Source organism: Micrasema longulum, unplaced genomic scaffold (assembly GCF_059751315.1).
Source record: "Micrasema longulum isolate JH-2025_06_02 unplaced genomic scaffold, ASM5975131v1 h1tg002093l, whole genome shotgun sequence".
NCBI lineage: Eukaryota > Metazoa > Arthropoda > Insecta > Trichoptera > Brachycentridae > Micrasema > Micrasema longulum.
In genome coordinates, this window is record NW_028279260.1 from 100161 (window position 1) to 119175 (window position 19015).

General features: G+C 30.6%; 1 protein-coding gene across 2 annotated transcripts in view; it reads right to left on the bottom strand.

The window, feature by feature from the left end:
• The window catches only part of LOC148273060 (LIM domain only protein 3-like), a 133076-nt gene that overhangs the window by 12406 nt on the left and 101655 nt on the right, over positions 1 to 19015 (bottom strand). For both annotated transcript variants that reach the window (XM_088239204.1, XM_088239205.1), the window contains 2 exons: positions 4128 to 4417; positions 2087 to 2212 (listed from right to left, as the gene is read on the bottom strand). In XM_088239204.1, the coding sequence (XP_088095330.1) occupies positions 2087 to 2212; positions 4128 to 4417 (416 nt within the window). The remainder of the gene's footprint in view (positions 1 to 2086; positions 2213 to 4127; positions 4418 to 19015) is intronic.

A 19015-nucleotide genomic window follows, 5' to 3' on the forward strand; every position in this document is an offset into this window, starting at 1 on the left:
TGTATATCTTCCTTATAAATAAATGCCCACTGAGCGCATGTAGACATTGTAAACACTTTAACTCCTCGACTGTCAATAGAAATGACAAAAAAAGATTAATAATTAATTTTCAAAACGAATGCACCAAAAGCGTAAAATAATATTAAAATAATCGGGTATTTTTACACTGGATCTTTTAAATGTTTTTAGATAAGACAGATTCTCGCTAATCCTTTCTGGATCGAGGGTCAAAATCCCTCGAATAGATGCCCACATTTCTCGCATATATAGTTACGCTGGCCAGACAAAGAGTTCATTCAAAATTGAACCTTCGTTCGTTGGTATCCAAATACCTGTGACCTATTGTACTGAAGTGAAACGTTACCTCTACAATGGGCAGAGTACAACTCTATAAATAATACCCCATAGAAGATATGATTTAATACACCAATTAACATTTCAATTCTTTGTTTCGGGGAATTGAATGGCGGATCATGGGGGGTGAGAGGTTCTTTGGTAAAGTATAATATCAGCATTCAGAGTCTTGATAGCAAAGGGTTGTGCTTTGAAAATTTTAATTTCAGAAAGAAGGGATACGTTATCACCCTTATCTATGGGAGATACGGTCAAATGGGTTAAATTATTATGATACTTATTTTAAAGGGATTCGTTTTAATGTTTTCATTATTTATTAGATGACTTCAGAATTTTCTGTACAGATTTACAAATGTCTCAGGCATAACACCTTTTGTATAACAATGTGCAAATTGTTTATTGTAAAAATGAAGAACATTGTCTTCTAATATACAATATTAATTTCAAATAATTCGGATTCGTTTTTTCTACCGATCTCAATGACGTATACATAATATGTATCTATCGGTTTAAAAAGGACCACGTGCTTAGAATAATTTGTAATTTATAAACTCCTTGATGATTTTCCAAATGCTTGAGTTTACTGTTTACCATATTATTGTCCCACACGAGTATATATGTTATTTTAAATATTTTTTTATAATTATTTGTTATGTTTCTAATCCCATATTTGTGGTGATATACTTATGTGTCTGTGTCATATAATTGCTCGTCCCATCTCAACTCAGGACTTTTAGTCCCATGGAGTTGGGACTTATTGTCTCAAAAAATGTACAATAACCTTATGTATGTAAATAAATAAATATATATGAAAACCGAAAATATTTTTGAGAAAAATAAGAGAAATAAATAAATGTAAAAATATGTCCTACGATAAAATTACAAAATTAATAAAATTTTAATCTTCTAAACAAAAAAAATAAAACAACTTTAAAATGAACGTGATAGCGTATATTTTTTATGTTGCCTATTTGTACTTCTTTTAAGAATATTTTATTTTTTTTTTTATCGCATCTTAATTAATATTATCGATAAAAAGATTTTTAAACGTTACATGTAAAATTAAAAAATAATAATAAACCTCTTTTCCTAATTTACAGTGCATAAAGCACTGAATCGGTATACCAACCGCAGCATATCTTGATATTTTTATGTGGGTAAGATTATTAGCCTCAAGTTTCACGTGCAAATCTAGGGACGTAGATCTAGAGCGTAAAACCACTTTTTAAAATAAATATTTCATGACTCTCACGCACCCTCTCACATACTTACACTCACACAAACACACTAACATGTATTGTACGAGTATTTCATGTATTTCTGTGGGTATCTGTCATTGGTTTTATTCTCTGTATATTTTATTTGTTATATTTTTTTACATGTATTACTGTTGATATCCCCAATAAATAAAATAAATAATAAATAAAATGTCAACCATGGCGGGAATTAAATTCTCGACTTTTTGCATGGTGATGTCATCTTTCAATTTAAATGTGTTTATTTCTTAAACAAGTATCATCTAAAGTATTAAGTTTTGATCAAATAATTGAAAATATACTCGAAATAATTATCGATTGAAGACAGGGGTAGAAAATGTTAATGCAATTCTAAGTTTCTACCTGGGGAAATAGCGAGGGAGTAGTTTTTATGATTATGCTGATAAGTGAGACAACCAACAAAAGAGTGAATATAAAAAATATATAAAAGATAATTAGAGAATAAATTGACTTACCTGTGATTACATTGTTGACAGGCGAAGCATTCTAGATGGTAGACATTATTTCTAGCTCTCATTACCATTTCAAACGCAGGAATGACTTTATTGCAAGCTGCACAATATCCAGTATTTCCAAATAACCTGTAAACAAAAAATATTTTTTTAAATATGTTTAATGTATTATTGAATACCTTTAATTGAATTCAATGTATTAATTAGTGGCAGAGTTGCCGAGAATCTAAGTACACTCTGAATCTTGTGCAACTCGTTGGTCCGGAGCAGGCTTGAGAGTGCTTTTGTAATTTGGAGTATGGACTCTGAAATTGATCGAGAATCGAGAAAAAATCTAAGGTTTCTCTACTCGTACACGAGGAAACCTAGAAATTATCCATTGCCCTATCCTACTGCATTTCTCTAAGGTATGCTGCGGAAACATGGAAATTATCCGTGGTTCCATGCCACTGCATTCCTCCGAGGCATGCTGCGAAAACGTGGAAATTATCCATTGCCCTATTCTACTGCATTCTTCCAAGGCATGCTGCGAAAACATTGAAATTATCCATGGCCCTATCCTACTGCATTCCTCTAAGGCAGTGGTTCAAAACCTTTTTGAAGTCAGTAAGCACTTTTGGTCTTAAGGAAAATTCGCGGTACACCAAAACTGAAGATGCAAAAAACATACAAAGATAACTTTTATTAAAAATAAAACTGATTATTTTATTGGACAAGTTAAAAATTACATTAATTTAAAAAAAAAAAAAAAATATTAAATACTCCAATGAAACTTTTTGTGGCGAATTTTTTTAAATTTGACTGTTTGTCTATTAGCTTTATAAACGCAATAACGTAAGGGGAATCCCCTGCGTGGAAGTACTAATAACCGAGCAACGGATCTCGATAGAGTACTTGACCGTTGGCGCTGTTGTGAGGTGAGCGCACACTACTTCACTTTGCAGGGGTGCTGGCATCTAGCCATTATATCTGCAACTAAAATCGCACAGTAAATGAGTCAACATTAAATTTTGGTATTTATAATTTCGCGGAGCACTTGCAACCAGCTCGCGGAGCACCGGTTAAGGACCACTGCTCTAAGGCATGCTGCGGAACAACAGTTTGCAACTTCTTAAGCAAGCATGTTAGCTCTATTTTCAAAATGTCCTTTATACTAAATTTAAAAACGAGTACAAATACGTAGATTTGTTCTGTCATTTAATTAGAGATTCTCAATTGAACGTAGTTATACAGAAAGCAACCAGCCAAAGAAAAGTGAAACGGAGATAATAGCACCTTTGTGAAAATAGTGAAAAATCTAATCTACTTAACAATTGGAATGTTTTTGACTTTGATAAATGATAAACAAAGAGTACATAAGTTTTTTTTAAATATAATACACAATAATCTAATTACGTATTTACCAGTTTTAATATTTTTCAAGTACCGTAAGATTTTTCTAGTGCTGTGGGTGTTTTCTGCAAATTGAGAAATGCCGTTTTTGTGATCGGCACTATTTTCAAAAGATGATTATTACAGTTTTTTGTATGAAAGCGGCCTGGCTGCTTTTAGTAGAACTTAGAATTGACCTTACTGCACCCGATAACACCAATATCTCTTTTTTTTTTATTGTGGACTGGCTGCTTTCTGTATAACTACGTTCAATTATGACTGACTTTCCCGTTCGCATATTTCATATAAATTGGTACGGAGCGAATCGAGTGAATAATTATTTTCTGTCGAACACTAGCACAGTCTTTAAAATATTAAACAGAAGCCGTACGGACGTCGCGTCGCTTAAGTTATTATTGATACATCTACCGACGAAAAACGTGCGTATGCATCGTACAAAGTACATAATAACTCACGAACGCTCACTAGCCTACTGCCTCTTCTTAATCTATCGATCGGTACCTTTTAGAACCGTGAAACTTTTGACGATCAGATAATATTTCAAATAAAATTTTTACGTAAAACGCGAGGCTCGATTTTCTGGATAGAGGAGCCTAGAGGTGAGATTTATTCTGCAATAAAAAGTATCCTCTTCGTTTTTGAAGACGTTTACCTCAAGTAATCTCTCTTGCACAGTATCAGGTTGGCCTTGGTGTAGAGCGTGGAGCCCACCTCGCCCAGGCGGCAGTCGCAGCAGCCGCACTTGAGGCAGTCCTCGTGCCAGAGCAGGTCGAGCGCCTTAAGCAGGAAGCGCTCCGTGATGGGCTTGCCGCAGCCCGCGCACTCCTGGGCGGACCCCGGCGGGGGCGCGCCCGTCACCGCGCCCTCTTTGCTCGCGTCCATGGTCATCGCTGCCACGACGGGGCTGCTGCCGTTCGGCACGGACAGAACGCGCCTGTCGCTCTGGAAAAAAGAGACAAACCGTTAACAAAAAGTAAAAAACACAGTATTTGAAGCCGTGTTAAATTTTATTTTAGATATTTCGGAACAATAGCAAATAAAATTGCTGATACATAATAATAACGGTTGCGTAGATTTTCACGAACTTTTTTATCACTAGGAAATAATGCTATCTTTAAGCATCAAAGGTTTTTTTTAAATATACTTTCTTTTTATTTTCTATTTTTTTTTCTATTTTCTCAATCTGTAAATCTCCTTGCTGAGTTTTTAAAACTTTTTGATAGTTTTGTTTATCTTTTATTTTTTTTTATAAATTTTTATTATTAATTACTGTAATTTATGTAAACTTTATATCGCACATGTATTTCTAAAGCGACACAATTCTTAAAGTGTCATTTGAGAAAAAGGCGAAAAATTTTTTGCGAGCTTGAAAAAAAATATTTACAAAAGCAAACAGATTTTTCGAAGTAAATGGCGCTGGGAAACAATCATTTTGAAAATTTCTTAAGTAATATAATTCGAAATAATAAAAAAAAATGTAACCTCGATCTGTTTATCAAAATAAAACTGTTTTTTTAAATAAATTATATCACCAAAAAAAATTATCTTTAAAAAGTTCAACGTTTCGTCTACATAAATAACATAACTTAAAATAATATAATTTTCAACACTGCCAACTAAGTTGGAATGAGTCAAGATAACAAAAATGACACTAGCGCCATTTGCCCGTTGATTTTGTAAGCCAAGTTGCTACGTTTTTCATGATTCATAGAATAATATTTCCTAATCTCTAATGAGAAAATGTATTTACATATTTATTAGATTAAGGAATATTTTAAAAAATAACCATTTAAAAATAGCTTATTACTCAATCGTACAATAATTGTTACAATATGGTATTATAGAATGGGGTGGTGCATATGCCAATATATTAAACCCTCTAAACATAGTACAAAGTACAAAGATTAATTAGTAAACCCTAGACATTCAATACGGAACGTCTATATCAAATATTTAATGTTCACACAGTAGACACTCTTTATAAAATAAATTTTACTATAAAAGTTTTTACAGAAGAAAAAATAAAAGAATTTGGGATGAATAAGTCACTCAGATACCAACATAATATTAAAATTCCGAAATTCAGTGAAAATAGCTTTGACTTCAAAGGTAAAAAAAATTATAATAATCTTCCCAGTGAACTAAAAACTATTGAAAATGATAAATCAATAAATAAATTTAAGTTAATCTAAATAAAAATTTTAAACACGTGTGAAAACAAGATTAAATTTTAATAAGTATGAATGCATTATTGTTTTATGTTTTTTCTTTATATATCCTATGTTTTTTTTTTTCATATACTCGGATTTAAAATTATTTAAACTCCTTTAAAAAAACAAGTAAAACAGTGTAATACCCGTATGCAGAGACAAAACTTAAGGTGAGGAAAGTACATTCTAATTTCAAATGCGGAGAATAACCCGAAGGTGAAGACAATAGAATGTACTTTCCTCGCCCCAAGTTTTGTCTCTGCATACGGGTATTAGTCACTCTCCAAGCACAAGAGTAATTCTCTTTATTTGGAGAGTTACAAAGATAACATTTACTAGATGAATAGAATAGACTATTACAAAAACATGTACTTTTTATGAATTTTATTAAAATATAAAATCTCCCACATAGTGATAACTTGAAAACATTGGTTTTTGAGTTGTGTCACTTAAAAAATACATGCGTGATATATTAGTAGCTACAAACCAGGTATTTCTGTCCCTAATGAAGTTGCCAGGAACATTTCCTGAAATTTAACACCGTTGTGTTAGTTTACTTTATACCACAAATATTATCACTTATTTTTTTGTATTGCAAGTAAATAAAATGTTTTTTTGGTCAATAAACGCCGTATTCCGGCAACGAAACTAAAACTAAACAAACATACGAAACGAAGGCCTAGCGTGCTAAGGGGTCGGAAGTATGTTGCATTAGATAAACGGTCAATTAATAATATATTATGCAAATTAGTAATATATTTGTAATAATATTGTGCTATTGTTAAATCATACCGCTGTTATTCCAGTAATAATTGTGATTACATAATATTTATGTTAAAGGGTGCTGAGTATGTAAAATGTTTAATGTAATTGTAAATATTATTATTGATTCGGGTTTAGTTAGCAATATCTAAATAATTCAACGGTGCGCAATGGCAAAGTAATTAATGCACGATGGCCAGTTCCGTTGTTGTATTCTGTTTGTGACGGCTTAAGCCTGCTGGAGCTAATTAATTATGATTTGTAATAGCAGATGACAGAATCAATCACAAGCACTCGTGTCATTGGCAAGTCATTAACAATATTAAATGGTTGAATTTGGGGATGGCAGTGAAAGGTAGATTATAAAAGAGAAAAAAAAACAGACATGGGAATTACAAAAAAACGCGGTGTTTCCACATTACCTTCTGAAACTAATTTTTCATCTTTATTTAAATGTATTTTACTAATTTGTGAGTGTCAAATGTTCCATCTAGGAAGCGAATGATAAGAGGGTTTTAAAAATATGTATAATTATTTTTATTTATTTATTATTGATTATTTTTTTCCTTTTTCCCATTAAGTAATAGTTTTGATTTAAGGTAATTTATAAACAAATGCGTTAATTTCTATTTTTATACATCTTTAGCTTTTTAATATTTTTTTTCTATTGAATATGTTCTGTAACTTGAATTGTAAAAATAAAACTTTTATTTTATTGGTTGGTTGGAAGAAATTGCCATTTGGCAATAAGCCCGCCAATGTACAAATAACATTATGTACAAAAAGTTAAATAAATATATAAGTTTATTCTTGAATCATGAAATAACACCTAAACATATTCTTATGTGTGCTCTAAAAATAACAATAAAAATATATTTCATTTATAAGTTGTTTTACACGTATGTTTTAACCTTCTGTTACAATTCTGTTTTTTTTTCCCTTCATAAATGTATTCCCCATATCATTTTTTTTATCCCGAATATGGTTGTAAAGAAAGAAGTAAGTCCAGTTTGATAGGGCTTTGAATATTTGAGTACTACTCTGCACATTGCAAAACTCTCTCTCTTGAGAACAGGGCTGTCAAAGCGCGGTCCACGTACCAATTGGGGCCCCCAAGAGATTGGGCCAGGCAGACCAAGTCCCGTGGAACAGAATACTAGGAACGTCGTGAAAACATTGTTTTATGCAGTAGCCAAATAGAAGTGGCAAAGCTTTAGTCGTTGTTATATGTATAAGAAAATACAGCAATATAAAAAAAAGACGTTCAAAAAGACTAGAGAAATGAACGTATTTAATATTTTTGTGAATTCCTAATATAAAATTACGGATAGTAACAACTTGAACATAATTATATTACTAGAGAAAAAGTCAAGATTAGACTCCCATTTAAAAAAGAAAGAGAAGTCACACAATTAAATTTCATACAAAAAGGTAAAAAAATATTATGAAATAAAGGAAAAGAAATAATTAATTATGTATTCTCGAATCCATCATTATTTCTAGTAAGGATGCTGGATTACAACACCCTCGAATCCCGTCGTCATTTTTTTCTTGAAAAACATTTCAATAAATCTCTAATTTTTACCCTGCGTAAGAATACATTTTTTATATCCTATTTCTCGTAGGGCTGAACTTTCCTATTAGTATGTAAAAAGTAAACACCAATTTTCATGGCATAAAAGTAAATGTAATATTTATAATAATATCAAATAATATAATTTTACAAAAATTCGGTAATAAATAAATTATTAACGCTTTTTAAAATCACTGTCAATCAAATATTTCAAATAAAATTAGACAACCCGTATCGCGATTTCTTAAAAGCCCAATAGAGACATCTGACGACAAAAATGAAAACTAAATAATATTCGAAAAGCACAATCGCAAAGCAATAATATTGCGCAAGGAAATTGCGCTTTTAGAAAGTAGGTATTTTTTGGGCACTTCGTGGATAAGATCGAAATCCGCCGCATCACAAAGCAGGAAAAATATTATTTTTTTACTCAGTGGACGCTTGCCTAAAACGTACTTAAATCTTGTATCTGGGTGTGCATTTTCCACAGCAAAACGGTGAAGTTGAATTGATACCACGTAATAAAAACGTTCAAATTGTTTCATTTTTCGGTGTATTGTGTCGTATATTTGGATTGAATTTTTTATGTCGCATCTTTAATACGGTCGAGTTTTGGTAAATTTAAGACAGACCCTTTAAGGGTTGTGTAGACGTAGGGTAGACCTAAAGGTAGATTTTTGGTTTGTGGGGGTGGGGAGGTGATTGATTTACTCTAAACCAACAATTTAACGCTTGAGTTGGTCTGATTCATTGGATTTAGGTTTGTTACTTGCTTGGCGGTCATCCGAGGGAAAGCAAGGATGACTATTATCTACTAAATTCGATACATTTTTGTATTTCTTTGTTGCCTAATTGACGTGATCGTTAAAATGAGTGACTTTTCAACTGTATTTAAGTGCTGTTTTTTTTTTCTTTCGTGAATACGGCATTATTTACGATAATATATAAAAAATGTCTTAACACGGAAAATAAATACTGTAGCTGAAAATAACTTCATTAATTTCATATTTTATTTTACAAACTACAGCTATAAAACATAATATAAATCTTATTAAATATTTGTATTTAAATACTTGCTGACTTTTCTATGTCTACCGGTTTCTAGACTTACCCTCTCTTTCAAGATTCCAATTTAACCAACATGCAAAACCCACTATACACCATAACGATAGTTGTTGCACAAAAATTTAAAACCAATATTTTTAAATATCTAGATGGTTGGTTGAATTTGCCATTTAACAATTAGTGCGCATTTGTTATGTACAAAAAGTTAAATAAATAAATAAAAATAATTATTAATAATAAATATGTATTGGTACACCAGATGCAACGTATATTTATAAAAAATACGTGTTAAAACAAATAATAAAATTCGTTTAAGTAGATATTTTAAGTAAAAAATATAAAATATCGTTGTAAAATGAAATGCATTTTTTTTCATTTGTACATGACTTTTAAATAAATATTTGAATTCAACTATGCTGAGAATGAAACAAAATAATAACTAATTCACGATGCGGACGCATTAAAATTATTTACTCCGAGAACTTTTCCATAAAACTCACAAGTAAAAATTTTACAATTCAAAACAAGAAAAAATATTAGGACTGTAAAGGTGAATGTACTGCATTGTGACACTATTAAAAATTTAACTATAGTTTAACATACATACCTGTAGAATTGGGTAGTTTGCCTAACAAAGCCCGTGCACGAAGTGGCCGTTTTACGGCAGAGTTCGCCAGCCTCTCCTACCGCCATACTAATCTACTCAAGAGATAATTCCTCTTTGATTTACTTGGCCGACTCCGAGAGACTCTCCAGAAACATGAAATGTCTGAGAAGAGCCCTTTGAAAGGGCGCAGCCTTTCTGAAGAGGCAAACAAATAGTTTTCATTGTTTGGTAATACGAAAATATTCCTGATCGTTTTATCATGATGGAAAAATGAAAACTGCAAATGACGCTGTTATCTTATTCTAGTAATTTGAAGGTATACATATATTTTTTATTATTTTTTTAGCTGCAGCTGCAGAGTAAACTTTATTTGCGAATATCATGTTGCTTTTGAGGCCAATTTTACAGCGGTCCTAGTTTGTACATAAGTAACTAGTTTACTGTAAATACGCTTACAAAATAATTTAGATTCAACAATGTTTTTTTAGGTTCAAATGATTTAATCCAGGCAGGATATCACTTCTTAGGGAGTTATAAAGATCTAAATTAATTTATTGGGTTTACGACCTGTCATTTGCTAGTTTAAGGGCCACTTTCACGCTGTATTACATTCAATATTCTGCTTATGTTTAAATATCCACATTTCTTCGACTATTCCATCTGCCGACTCTTGTGATGAAATATACCTGAAACCTTTATTATGCCTAGAATTACATTCCCAAAAATCTTTTCCCCTTCTGTTACAATAATTAGAATTAAAAAAAAACGTTTAACGTCATAGTTTGAAAGCCATTTAATTTTCAGAGAAATCCGTTATTCAGTATTATTGTTTTATATTAATACCTGAGTATTTAAAAAAATTAAGCTCCTAATTTTTTTCTTTACAAAAAATTTTAACTCACTTAAAAGTTTTAAAAACAAAAATTTATATGTTCGATCATGGACAGCATTATGTAAAATATAATGTGAACATTTAAACTACCCTATGACAAAACGTACATCCAATAAATGCTTGGAGATAAATTTCCGATGCAAAGCTTAAATAAGTAGGTATGTCATAATAGATTTAATAAAGACAATATCATACAGTATACACCATCAGGTGCGTTTAGTAATAATATAATTTCTCATTTTGCTTGCAACGCAAGAAGTGCAGAATGGCATAAATCTTACGCGCCACTCCGTAAAAGTTTTCATTGGTCGCACGAACCGGAAGTCAGGTGCTTTCAAACGGTGGAAATGTAACGGAAGAAGAAAACACATACAAGCGGCACAATACCTGTCCCAGTGTTGCCACACCTTGATGAAAAAGCTGGGAAATTACACCAAAAGGATATATTCAAACCGTTTTTGAAAGATGCACAGATTCTCGTAAAATTACAATATATTTAGGCAATGAATTTGGCGCTATTGATATCTTTTGTTGTTTAATATCAAAACTTTAGGAAATGCTTTTAACAAGGGTATATTTTATCATTATACAAATTTATAAAGAAGAAAAAATAAAGGAATTTGAATTGAATGAAGTCACTAAGATACCAAAATAATATAAAAATTCCTAAATTCCACACAAGTCATGGTCAAAATAGCTTTGTCTTCAAAGGTGTAAAATATATGTATAATAATCTCCCCAATGAAATAAAAATAATATATTAATAAATAAATTTAAAGTAAATCTGAAGAAACGTGAACACGTGTACACGTGTAAAAACTGGATTAAATGTTAATTTGTATGAATGTGTAATTATTTTATGTTTTTTCTTTATATATCCTATGTTTTATTTATTTTTCTCTTATACTCGTATATTCAAAATTATATAAACTCTTATAAATAAACAACGACAACAGTGTAAGTCAGTCTCCAAGCACAAGAGTTAGTCTCTTTTTTTGGAGTGTTACAGTGATAACATTTACTAGATGTATAAAAGTAGATCTGTATAGAATTTTTTAAAATTATGTACCTTTTATGAAATTTATTAATAATAAAAAAATAATTTATTAGGTCTGATTGCGAATTGTGCGGGTATGCTTGGGGTCAAGTATTTTCACAGCTTCTACATCCTTTTACTCACAACCACTGTTCACTTCCAACTTCAGTATCTTTTGATCACCCGCCACATTAAGACCTAGTGTTGTACATCGTGCATTTCATAAAACTTTGTTTCTACCAACCACTCGTGTTGATCTTCAGGTCGGAGTCTGCCATGGTGTTGCCTCTCGCAAGTGTCAAGTGGGATCCGGCAAGTCCATCAAGAACGAGGATAAGGTTAATAGCAATGCTTCCTAATACATCTCATTTGCTGGGGTTGTGACCGATTGACCGAAATTACAACATGCATTTACACTGAAGTTACAGAGCGCATGAGCGGTTAGAAATATGCACGATATTAACAGATGAAATTTAATTTAGAAATAATTTTACAGTAAATTTAATTTATACAATATGAAAACTTATATTACCAATCGTCTTGCAGCTACAAAGCGAAATCTAGACACTTAAAAATTACTGTAAAAATTCATAATAATTTATTATTATTTACGTTTTGCTTTGCTCGTGCTAATCTTTATAGACACGTAGGGGGGTAATATGAAATGTGTTTTTTTAAGCTTTTTGATCCCCATAACAGTTTGTTTTCATATAACAGACACATAAAAAAATACGATTCGTATTATTATGAAGTAAGCGTATTATAACCAAAAACAAGGAATTAATATTTATTTTAATTACATATTTTTAAATATAATTTACAGAATATATGTTAATAATAACTTAATTCAAAAAATATTTATTTTTTATGTAAACTTATACAGTTTCATGCAACTAAGATTAATCATAACGATTATAAAAAAATCATTATAAATCGTTTTTTAGCGGTTTGTCACTGGTTGTTTTTTGCACCAAATTACATAAGCTTCTCGTGTTTTTAAATTGAGAATATTTTGATTATTTCCAAATATTAAAACAATAGAAGAAGTAAAAATCTACATGGGTAAAATGGTAAAAGACACAAAAATTGTTGAGTGGTCACTTAATCCAACTAATGACAGTTTTCTATATTCTTCGCAGAAATGTTCTGTTAAGATAAATACTTTTTTATTTGGTTTTTTTTCCTGCTGAATGTAATACAAATAATTCCAAAACAAAACGTGAAAATCAAACGGTGTCTTACTCTGAGCATACTTCCCTAATAGTCGCACTGTACAAAGTAGTACTTATTTAGCAGATTGCTTCTCTTTAAGTTTTTCTTTAATACAGCGAGAGATGGTGGGGACGAGTTCTTTCTCTGGGAGAATTAGGAATATCTGCTCTGAGTGGAGTAATGAAACATTCATATGATGGCGATGGTGGGACAAACTCCCTTATTACTTAGACTTAATTTGTTTCGCGCGAAAGCACTTTCATTTGTAGCGTTTTTGATTAGTGAATGGAAGAAAGAGAGCCTGTTTATACGGAGAGCTTGGTTAACTCACATATATATATATATGTGTGTGTTGCGAACCTACCCACTGGCCAACACTACAAATACCAATTATTCATATTTTTAATTAGCATGCTAATTTATTTACATTAATTAAAAAGCCCAATTAGATATGCTAATTTAGAAAAAAATACTTTCTGTGTGAAGAATGGAAATAAAAAAATATTTTTCAAAAAATCTAAATTTATTAATTTTAAAGTAAGAATGCCATGTTAATCACAATAATTAAAAGTGGCATAATTAGTAAAAGGATTTCGGTAGTCAGATAGCAGAAGGGATTATCTGTATTTTTTCTGTTTTTTAGTAATGTTGTCAATAGTTTCATATTTCAGATACACATAGAAAGAAAATAAACAGCATCATTTAAAATGGTAATTCATTATTAAAAAGCAATACTAAAATATTTTAGTTTACGGATTAAAGTCTTGAAATCGAGTCGTTTTTCAGTTCTCCTGAACATTTTTGAAAATTACAGATGGTTTTTTCTACCATCTGACTGCCAATTTGTTCACTAACTGTTATGAAATCCTATACTTTCAGGCTTTAAAATTTCACATATTTCCTGAAAACGCCCTCAAAAATCCTTATTTTAATCAGTGTTGATGATGGAAAATAACCAAAGTATATTAAAGTGATACTTAAGGTACTGAAGACCATAAAGCAAAAAAAAACTTGAGTGCTTTAGGCATGTAATGATAGACAAATAATATAACATTTTCCAAGTCATTCTATTACGAGGGATTGAAGAAAGATGCAGTGCAGGTAGAAGGCGCATCTCTTGGCTTAAGAGCTTGTGTGACTGGTTCTATTGCAGCATTCAGTCTTTGTTCAGGGCAGCTGCCAACAAAGCAAAAATTGCTGCGATGATTTTCAACCCCTATCCGGGAGAAGAAAAAAAAGAAGAATAATTAAAGTGATCCGACTGCGCGACTCGAGTCTAAAAACACTTTGACATGTCTTATCAAAAAAATCACTTGAATTGATAAAAATGGACGAAAAACAAATGAGTTTTTTGCTTTAAACGATATTTTTTGACTAAGGCCACTTTGAAAAATCACTCTTCAAATATGAATAAGATAAGGCTTACTTAGGGCTGCAGTCTGATAAAAAGTAAATCTTTTTTTTCAATTTTTCTTTTTTATTCATTACCTTTTAATCATTAGAACCAACTTTACTGAACTATTTTGTATTTATATGAGTAGCAATGTACCTACGTTTAGCCTAAATTTCAAGAGGTGTAATCTTCCGGTAGAAAAGTATTATATTAAAGTTGTATAAAACTTTACAAGTATTTAAAAAGAAGAATACCTTAAAAAAGGTTATCTTTCTTATGTTAATTTAGTGACGCGATTTTGGAAAACGGTGTTTTAAAATAAATAGAAAAATTGTTTTTTTCCTTACGGTTTATCTAAGTACAACCTTACAAAAAAAACAAAACAACAAAATTCCTTTATGTGTAAAGATATCAAATTGTAAGCTCAAATGCTTAAAAGTATGAAGAATAAAAAAAATCAATTAATAAAAAAACAAATATTAAATGTTTATTGGAATAATGTAAATTGATGAAAATTACTTTTTAACATCAATTGATTATACACAAATGTTAATATTTACTTATTTTGGGAAATAAATAAAAATAAAATAAATATATATTACATCGCTGCTGAATCGTTTTAACGTTCATAATTCATCAGGTCATTATACAAATTAAAAAAAATAATTAAACAATTAAAAACTTGTTGCCAAATTTAGGTTGTGCACGGTTTAGACTCATATCCTAGACCTCTCTAATTCAGAACATATATAAATACTAAGAAAATTGTTTGAATGGAATAAATTATTATGTTGTCATTATAAAAAAATATTTTACACATTATAAAAATAATTAAATAGACTTTCGTGTACTGTTGTATCATCCTAGGAGAAAAGGAGTTTTCTCCAAAAGCTATGCAGCCGCGATGTGCTGACACGTTTTCTTATTTACCAATGATTTACGTATAGAAGTGTTACGAAGTGAACTTCGATTGTATTAATAAAATAACCAAGTATTACATAGCAACCTGATTACAAGTACTTTCCAACATTTTCAATTTATTAACTAAGCGATTTAACACAGATTAAAAAATACATCTACAATTTGTTTTCATGTAACAAGGTCATAGTTATTAATAGAAAAAAATATCTTATTTTTGAACTTATACCTTTGCATCTTTATGCATTTATTTATTTTAATGTGTTTCTTATCTTACATTGTTTGATATAAAATAATTAAAAATTATATCCAGTTATAAAAAAGAATGAACGCTCGGATGCACAATCAAAACATAAAATGAAAAACATGAAACTAATTAAAAATGGGGTCAAAAAGGCACTTAACGCAAATTGTTTTTTGCTCTGATTAAAATTACGCTAAAAATTTATTAATATTTAAGATATGAACAAGTAAAGATTAGTTTTTTAAGTGAATAATTGGTGTGATAAAACAATTCATTTTTAAGAGATTATTCTGAAAAAAACAATATTTCATTATTTCGTATTGTTTACATCAACCCTTTACCACCCAATTTTCTAGTTCTAACTAAAAATATTTATTCGTGTATGTTTATAAAAACACGTTTTTTTAATTTTTTATTTTGTAGACAATTACTGTATTTTATTCCAACAGGGATGAATCCGTTGAGAATATGAAAATCTTGGTCTCATCACTGCGTAACGTTCACCATTATTTAAAATCTACAAATATAAAAATACAATTTTAAATTAAAAAAAACATACAATAATACTAGAAACGCTATTTTATCTCTTCTATTGTCTTTAAATTTTACGGCAAAATTTCTTGAAAATGTATAAAAAAAATATTTGAATAAAAACTAAGTTCTTTGAACGGCATTACTATTTCATATGAATCAACCAACGACAAGAGAGTTCTGAAATATTTCCGGTTTACGGTAAGGCAACGGACCAATCGACAGAAAAAACCTAGGAGAAGCCGAAGAGAACTTGAGACGTCACACGCGAAGTAATATAAAAAATACAAAACATTACAAAATCATGGTGCTGATAATACGACACATATTTTTTTAAATATTTAATTTAGTTTTATGGTGTTTTAACAACTCAAAAAAACCCATTGAACTTCCTCGTTACTATTCTAAAACTCTATAAGATAATGTAAATAATTATGGAAAAATCAAGCGACACCTGTCGATGAAGGGTTGAAAAAAATACCTTAAAGTACTTTTTTTACTTGAAATCATCTTATCTGTGAAATACAATTTGTTAACATAGTGGAACGAAATATTTCTGTAACTTTTCCGCCAGTCCTTTGTTTTGAAATGAAAGTTAAGAAATTTAAACAGTAAATACTTGGACAGACTGGATAGTTTTATCAAGAGAAACTTCCAACTGTCTACTCTATTGAGATGTGTTGGAAGTTGGAAGTTGTGCGGAGAAAGAAACGAATATCTTGTCAATATGCGATACTATGGTGCATTCTGCATGTTGCATTCTGCGTTACGATTCCTACGAAAGGCGAGCGCAAACATGTCCTAACATGTCAAAAAGTTTCGATTTAAAATAGATATGTAGTTTTCGTAGGATTTTTTTATTTAAAAGAAGGTGAAAAAAAAATGTATTTTCTTTAATGTTAGTATAGATTTTAATTGTTTCGTAATAAGGATCATCCAATGAAAAATAGCACGTTACAAAAAAGGTCCTGCCTAAACACAGGAAATTCTTAGCTAGTTGGAACCTAAAACAGTGAACCTATGTACATTGCAAAAACAGACAAATAAATAAATAAATGAAATTTCTTGTTGCAAGTTCGTTGGAAGAAATACGGAAGTCTAGACATTTACAGAGCTTACGACCTGTCACCGGCTAGGTTGAATGACCACTTTTCACACTTGTATCACTCACCATTTTGTCTATAATTGGACATGAATATTTCTTCAATTTTTCCGTCTGTTGGTTTTTGTGAAGTTAAAGAGAAAAAAGAAAGGTGAATAATCAACAAGTTAAAAAATATATGGAAGTTGAAACATAGGCAGAATTCTGAGTGTTACCAAGTGTGTAAAGTGGCCACATAGATGCCTAGATTTCCATATTCCCACTTTCAAAATATTTTCATCCGTGTTTTAATATGTTAATCTTGAGGGCAGAGAGTTTCGAATTGGTATTTGTGCATAGTTTTTCTGTGACTCTTTTGCAAATGCTTTTCCGATATTGTGCGACAAAGACTTCTGCACGTCGGATTGATCGAACAAGAAACAATTTGTCAATAAAGCAAAACGATAGAGATACGTTAATTGTAAATATCTAAAGTGTGAAAAAAATCAGTGCTCTAGTGCCGTAATCCAGGAATTAATACGGGAATACGTTTTTATGAATAACAGTCTGACCACGTTTCCACTTAATGACTCCTTCTATGTAAAATCCAGTCCTTTGGACAAAATCAAAATATTGTTGAAATGACATTAATAGACTAATGAACCAATCACTGATCATTACACTACTGCTGTTGGTATTAAAACTACAGTTCGCCACCCAAAAAAGTCGATAACTTATCAAATAACATTTTTTTAGTTTCATATTTTTTTTAATTATCGTATTTTCATATATTATTCAATTTTGTATTAATTTTCTTTAGACATCTCTAGTAAAAATGTGTAAAATGTTTTATGATAAAAAAAAATAACTCTGTCTACCTCAGAACAGGTATTTACTACCTAGTGAGAATGGACAGTGCCTAATATGTTTGGTTATGTTTTAATTTTGCTTATTTGTTTATTATTTTACCTTCTACACTGTTTTTTAAACGGAATATAATAATAGTATGCTAATTAAAAACACCGATTGAACTGAATTACCGGTTTCATTGGTCTCGTCACATGGCATCGTCAGACTGGTATGATTTTTAAGAAGTTTACACTAATTATATATTATTTTTTATGCAATGAAAGTATGTGGGTGTGGGGGTTGAATATTTTGTAAAAGTAGTTGAAGGTAAAGTTCTGTACGCAGTTTAAGAAAATATTTTTTTTAATGTTGAAAATTCAGATTTACGTTTTTTTTAAACAAACAAAATTGATGTATCCTTATATTTGAATAATTTCAAATATATAATGGATTAAATTCGAATTTGTAATCTTGTGTGCATATCAGATACGAAATACACTTACTCGGTAATAAAATAGTTGAGCAGGTAAAGTTCGACAAAGAGAAGCATAGTTTGTGAGTTCTATCCCCAACTGTAGCTGCCAGTTATCCTATTGGATGGAAAACAAAACTATAAACTTTGCTTTGCCCATTGGTTTACGTCTTCCATCTATTTCGACTGTCCAAAACAATTTGATCAACGAACCAACCAAACTCCATACGCTCTTTACTTGCGACCTGCGAGATAACTTTAATCACGTAGATACTCACTAAGCCCTAGAAGTTAAAGTGAAGTAAATTCTTAGCAAATGTAAGTATTTGTAAATAACCACCCACCGACTTTTCTATTTCTACGCGTTTCGAGATGTGCCAGTCTCTTCGACAGAACACTAATTACATTAAAATGCGAATTCCACTATCCACCTTAACCACAGTAATTGCACAAAAATTTAAAAGTGTTTCATAAGTAACATTTTTTATATGATTTTAAAAGAATTTCCCTATTAAAATAAACTCGGTTTTTGGTAAGCAAAAAAAATGTGTATCACAAGGTTGCGTACATTATTTTTTTTATCAATGACGTCAGCATTATGTACTGGTATTTGTTATAACTAATCCCTACATTTTCTTAAGCGTTTCAGTAAAAAAAACTAATTTAATTCATTTCTTCTGCTTCAAAACCCAAAG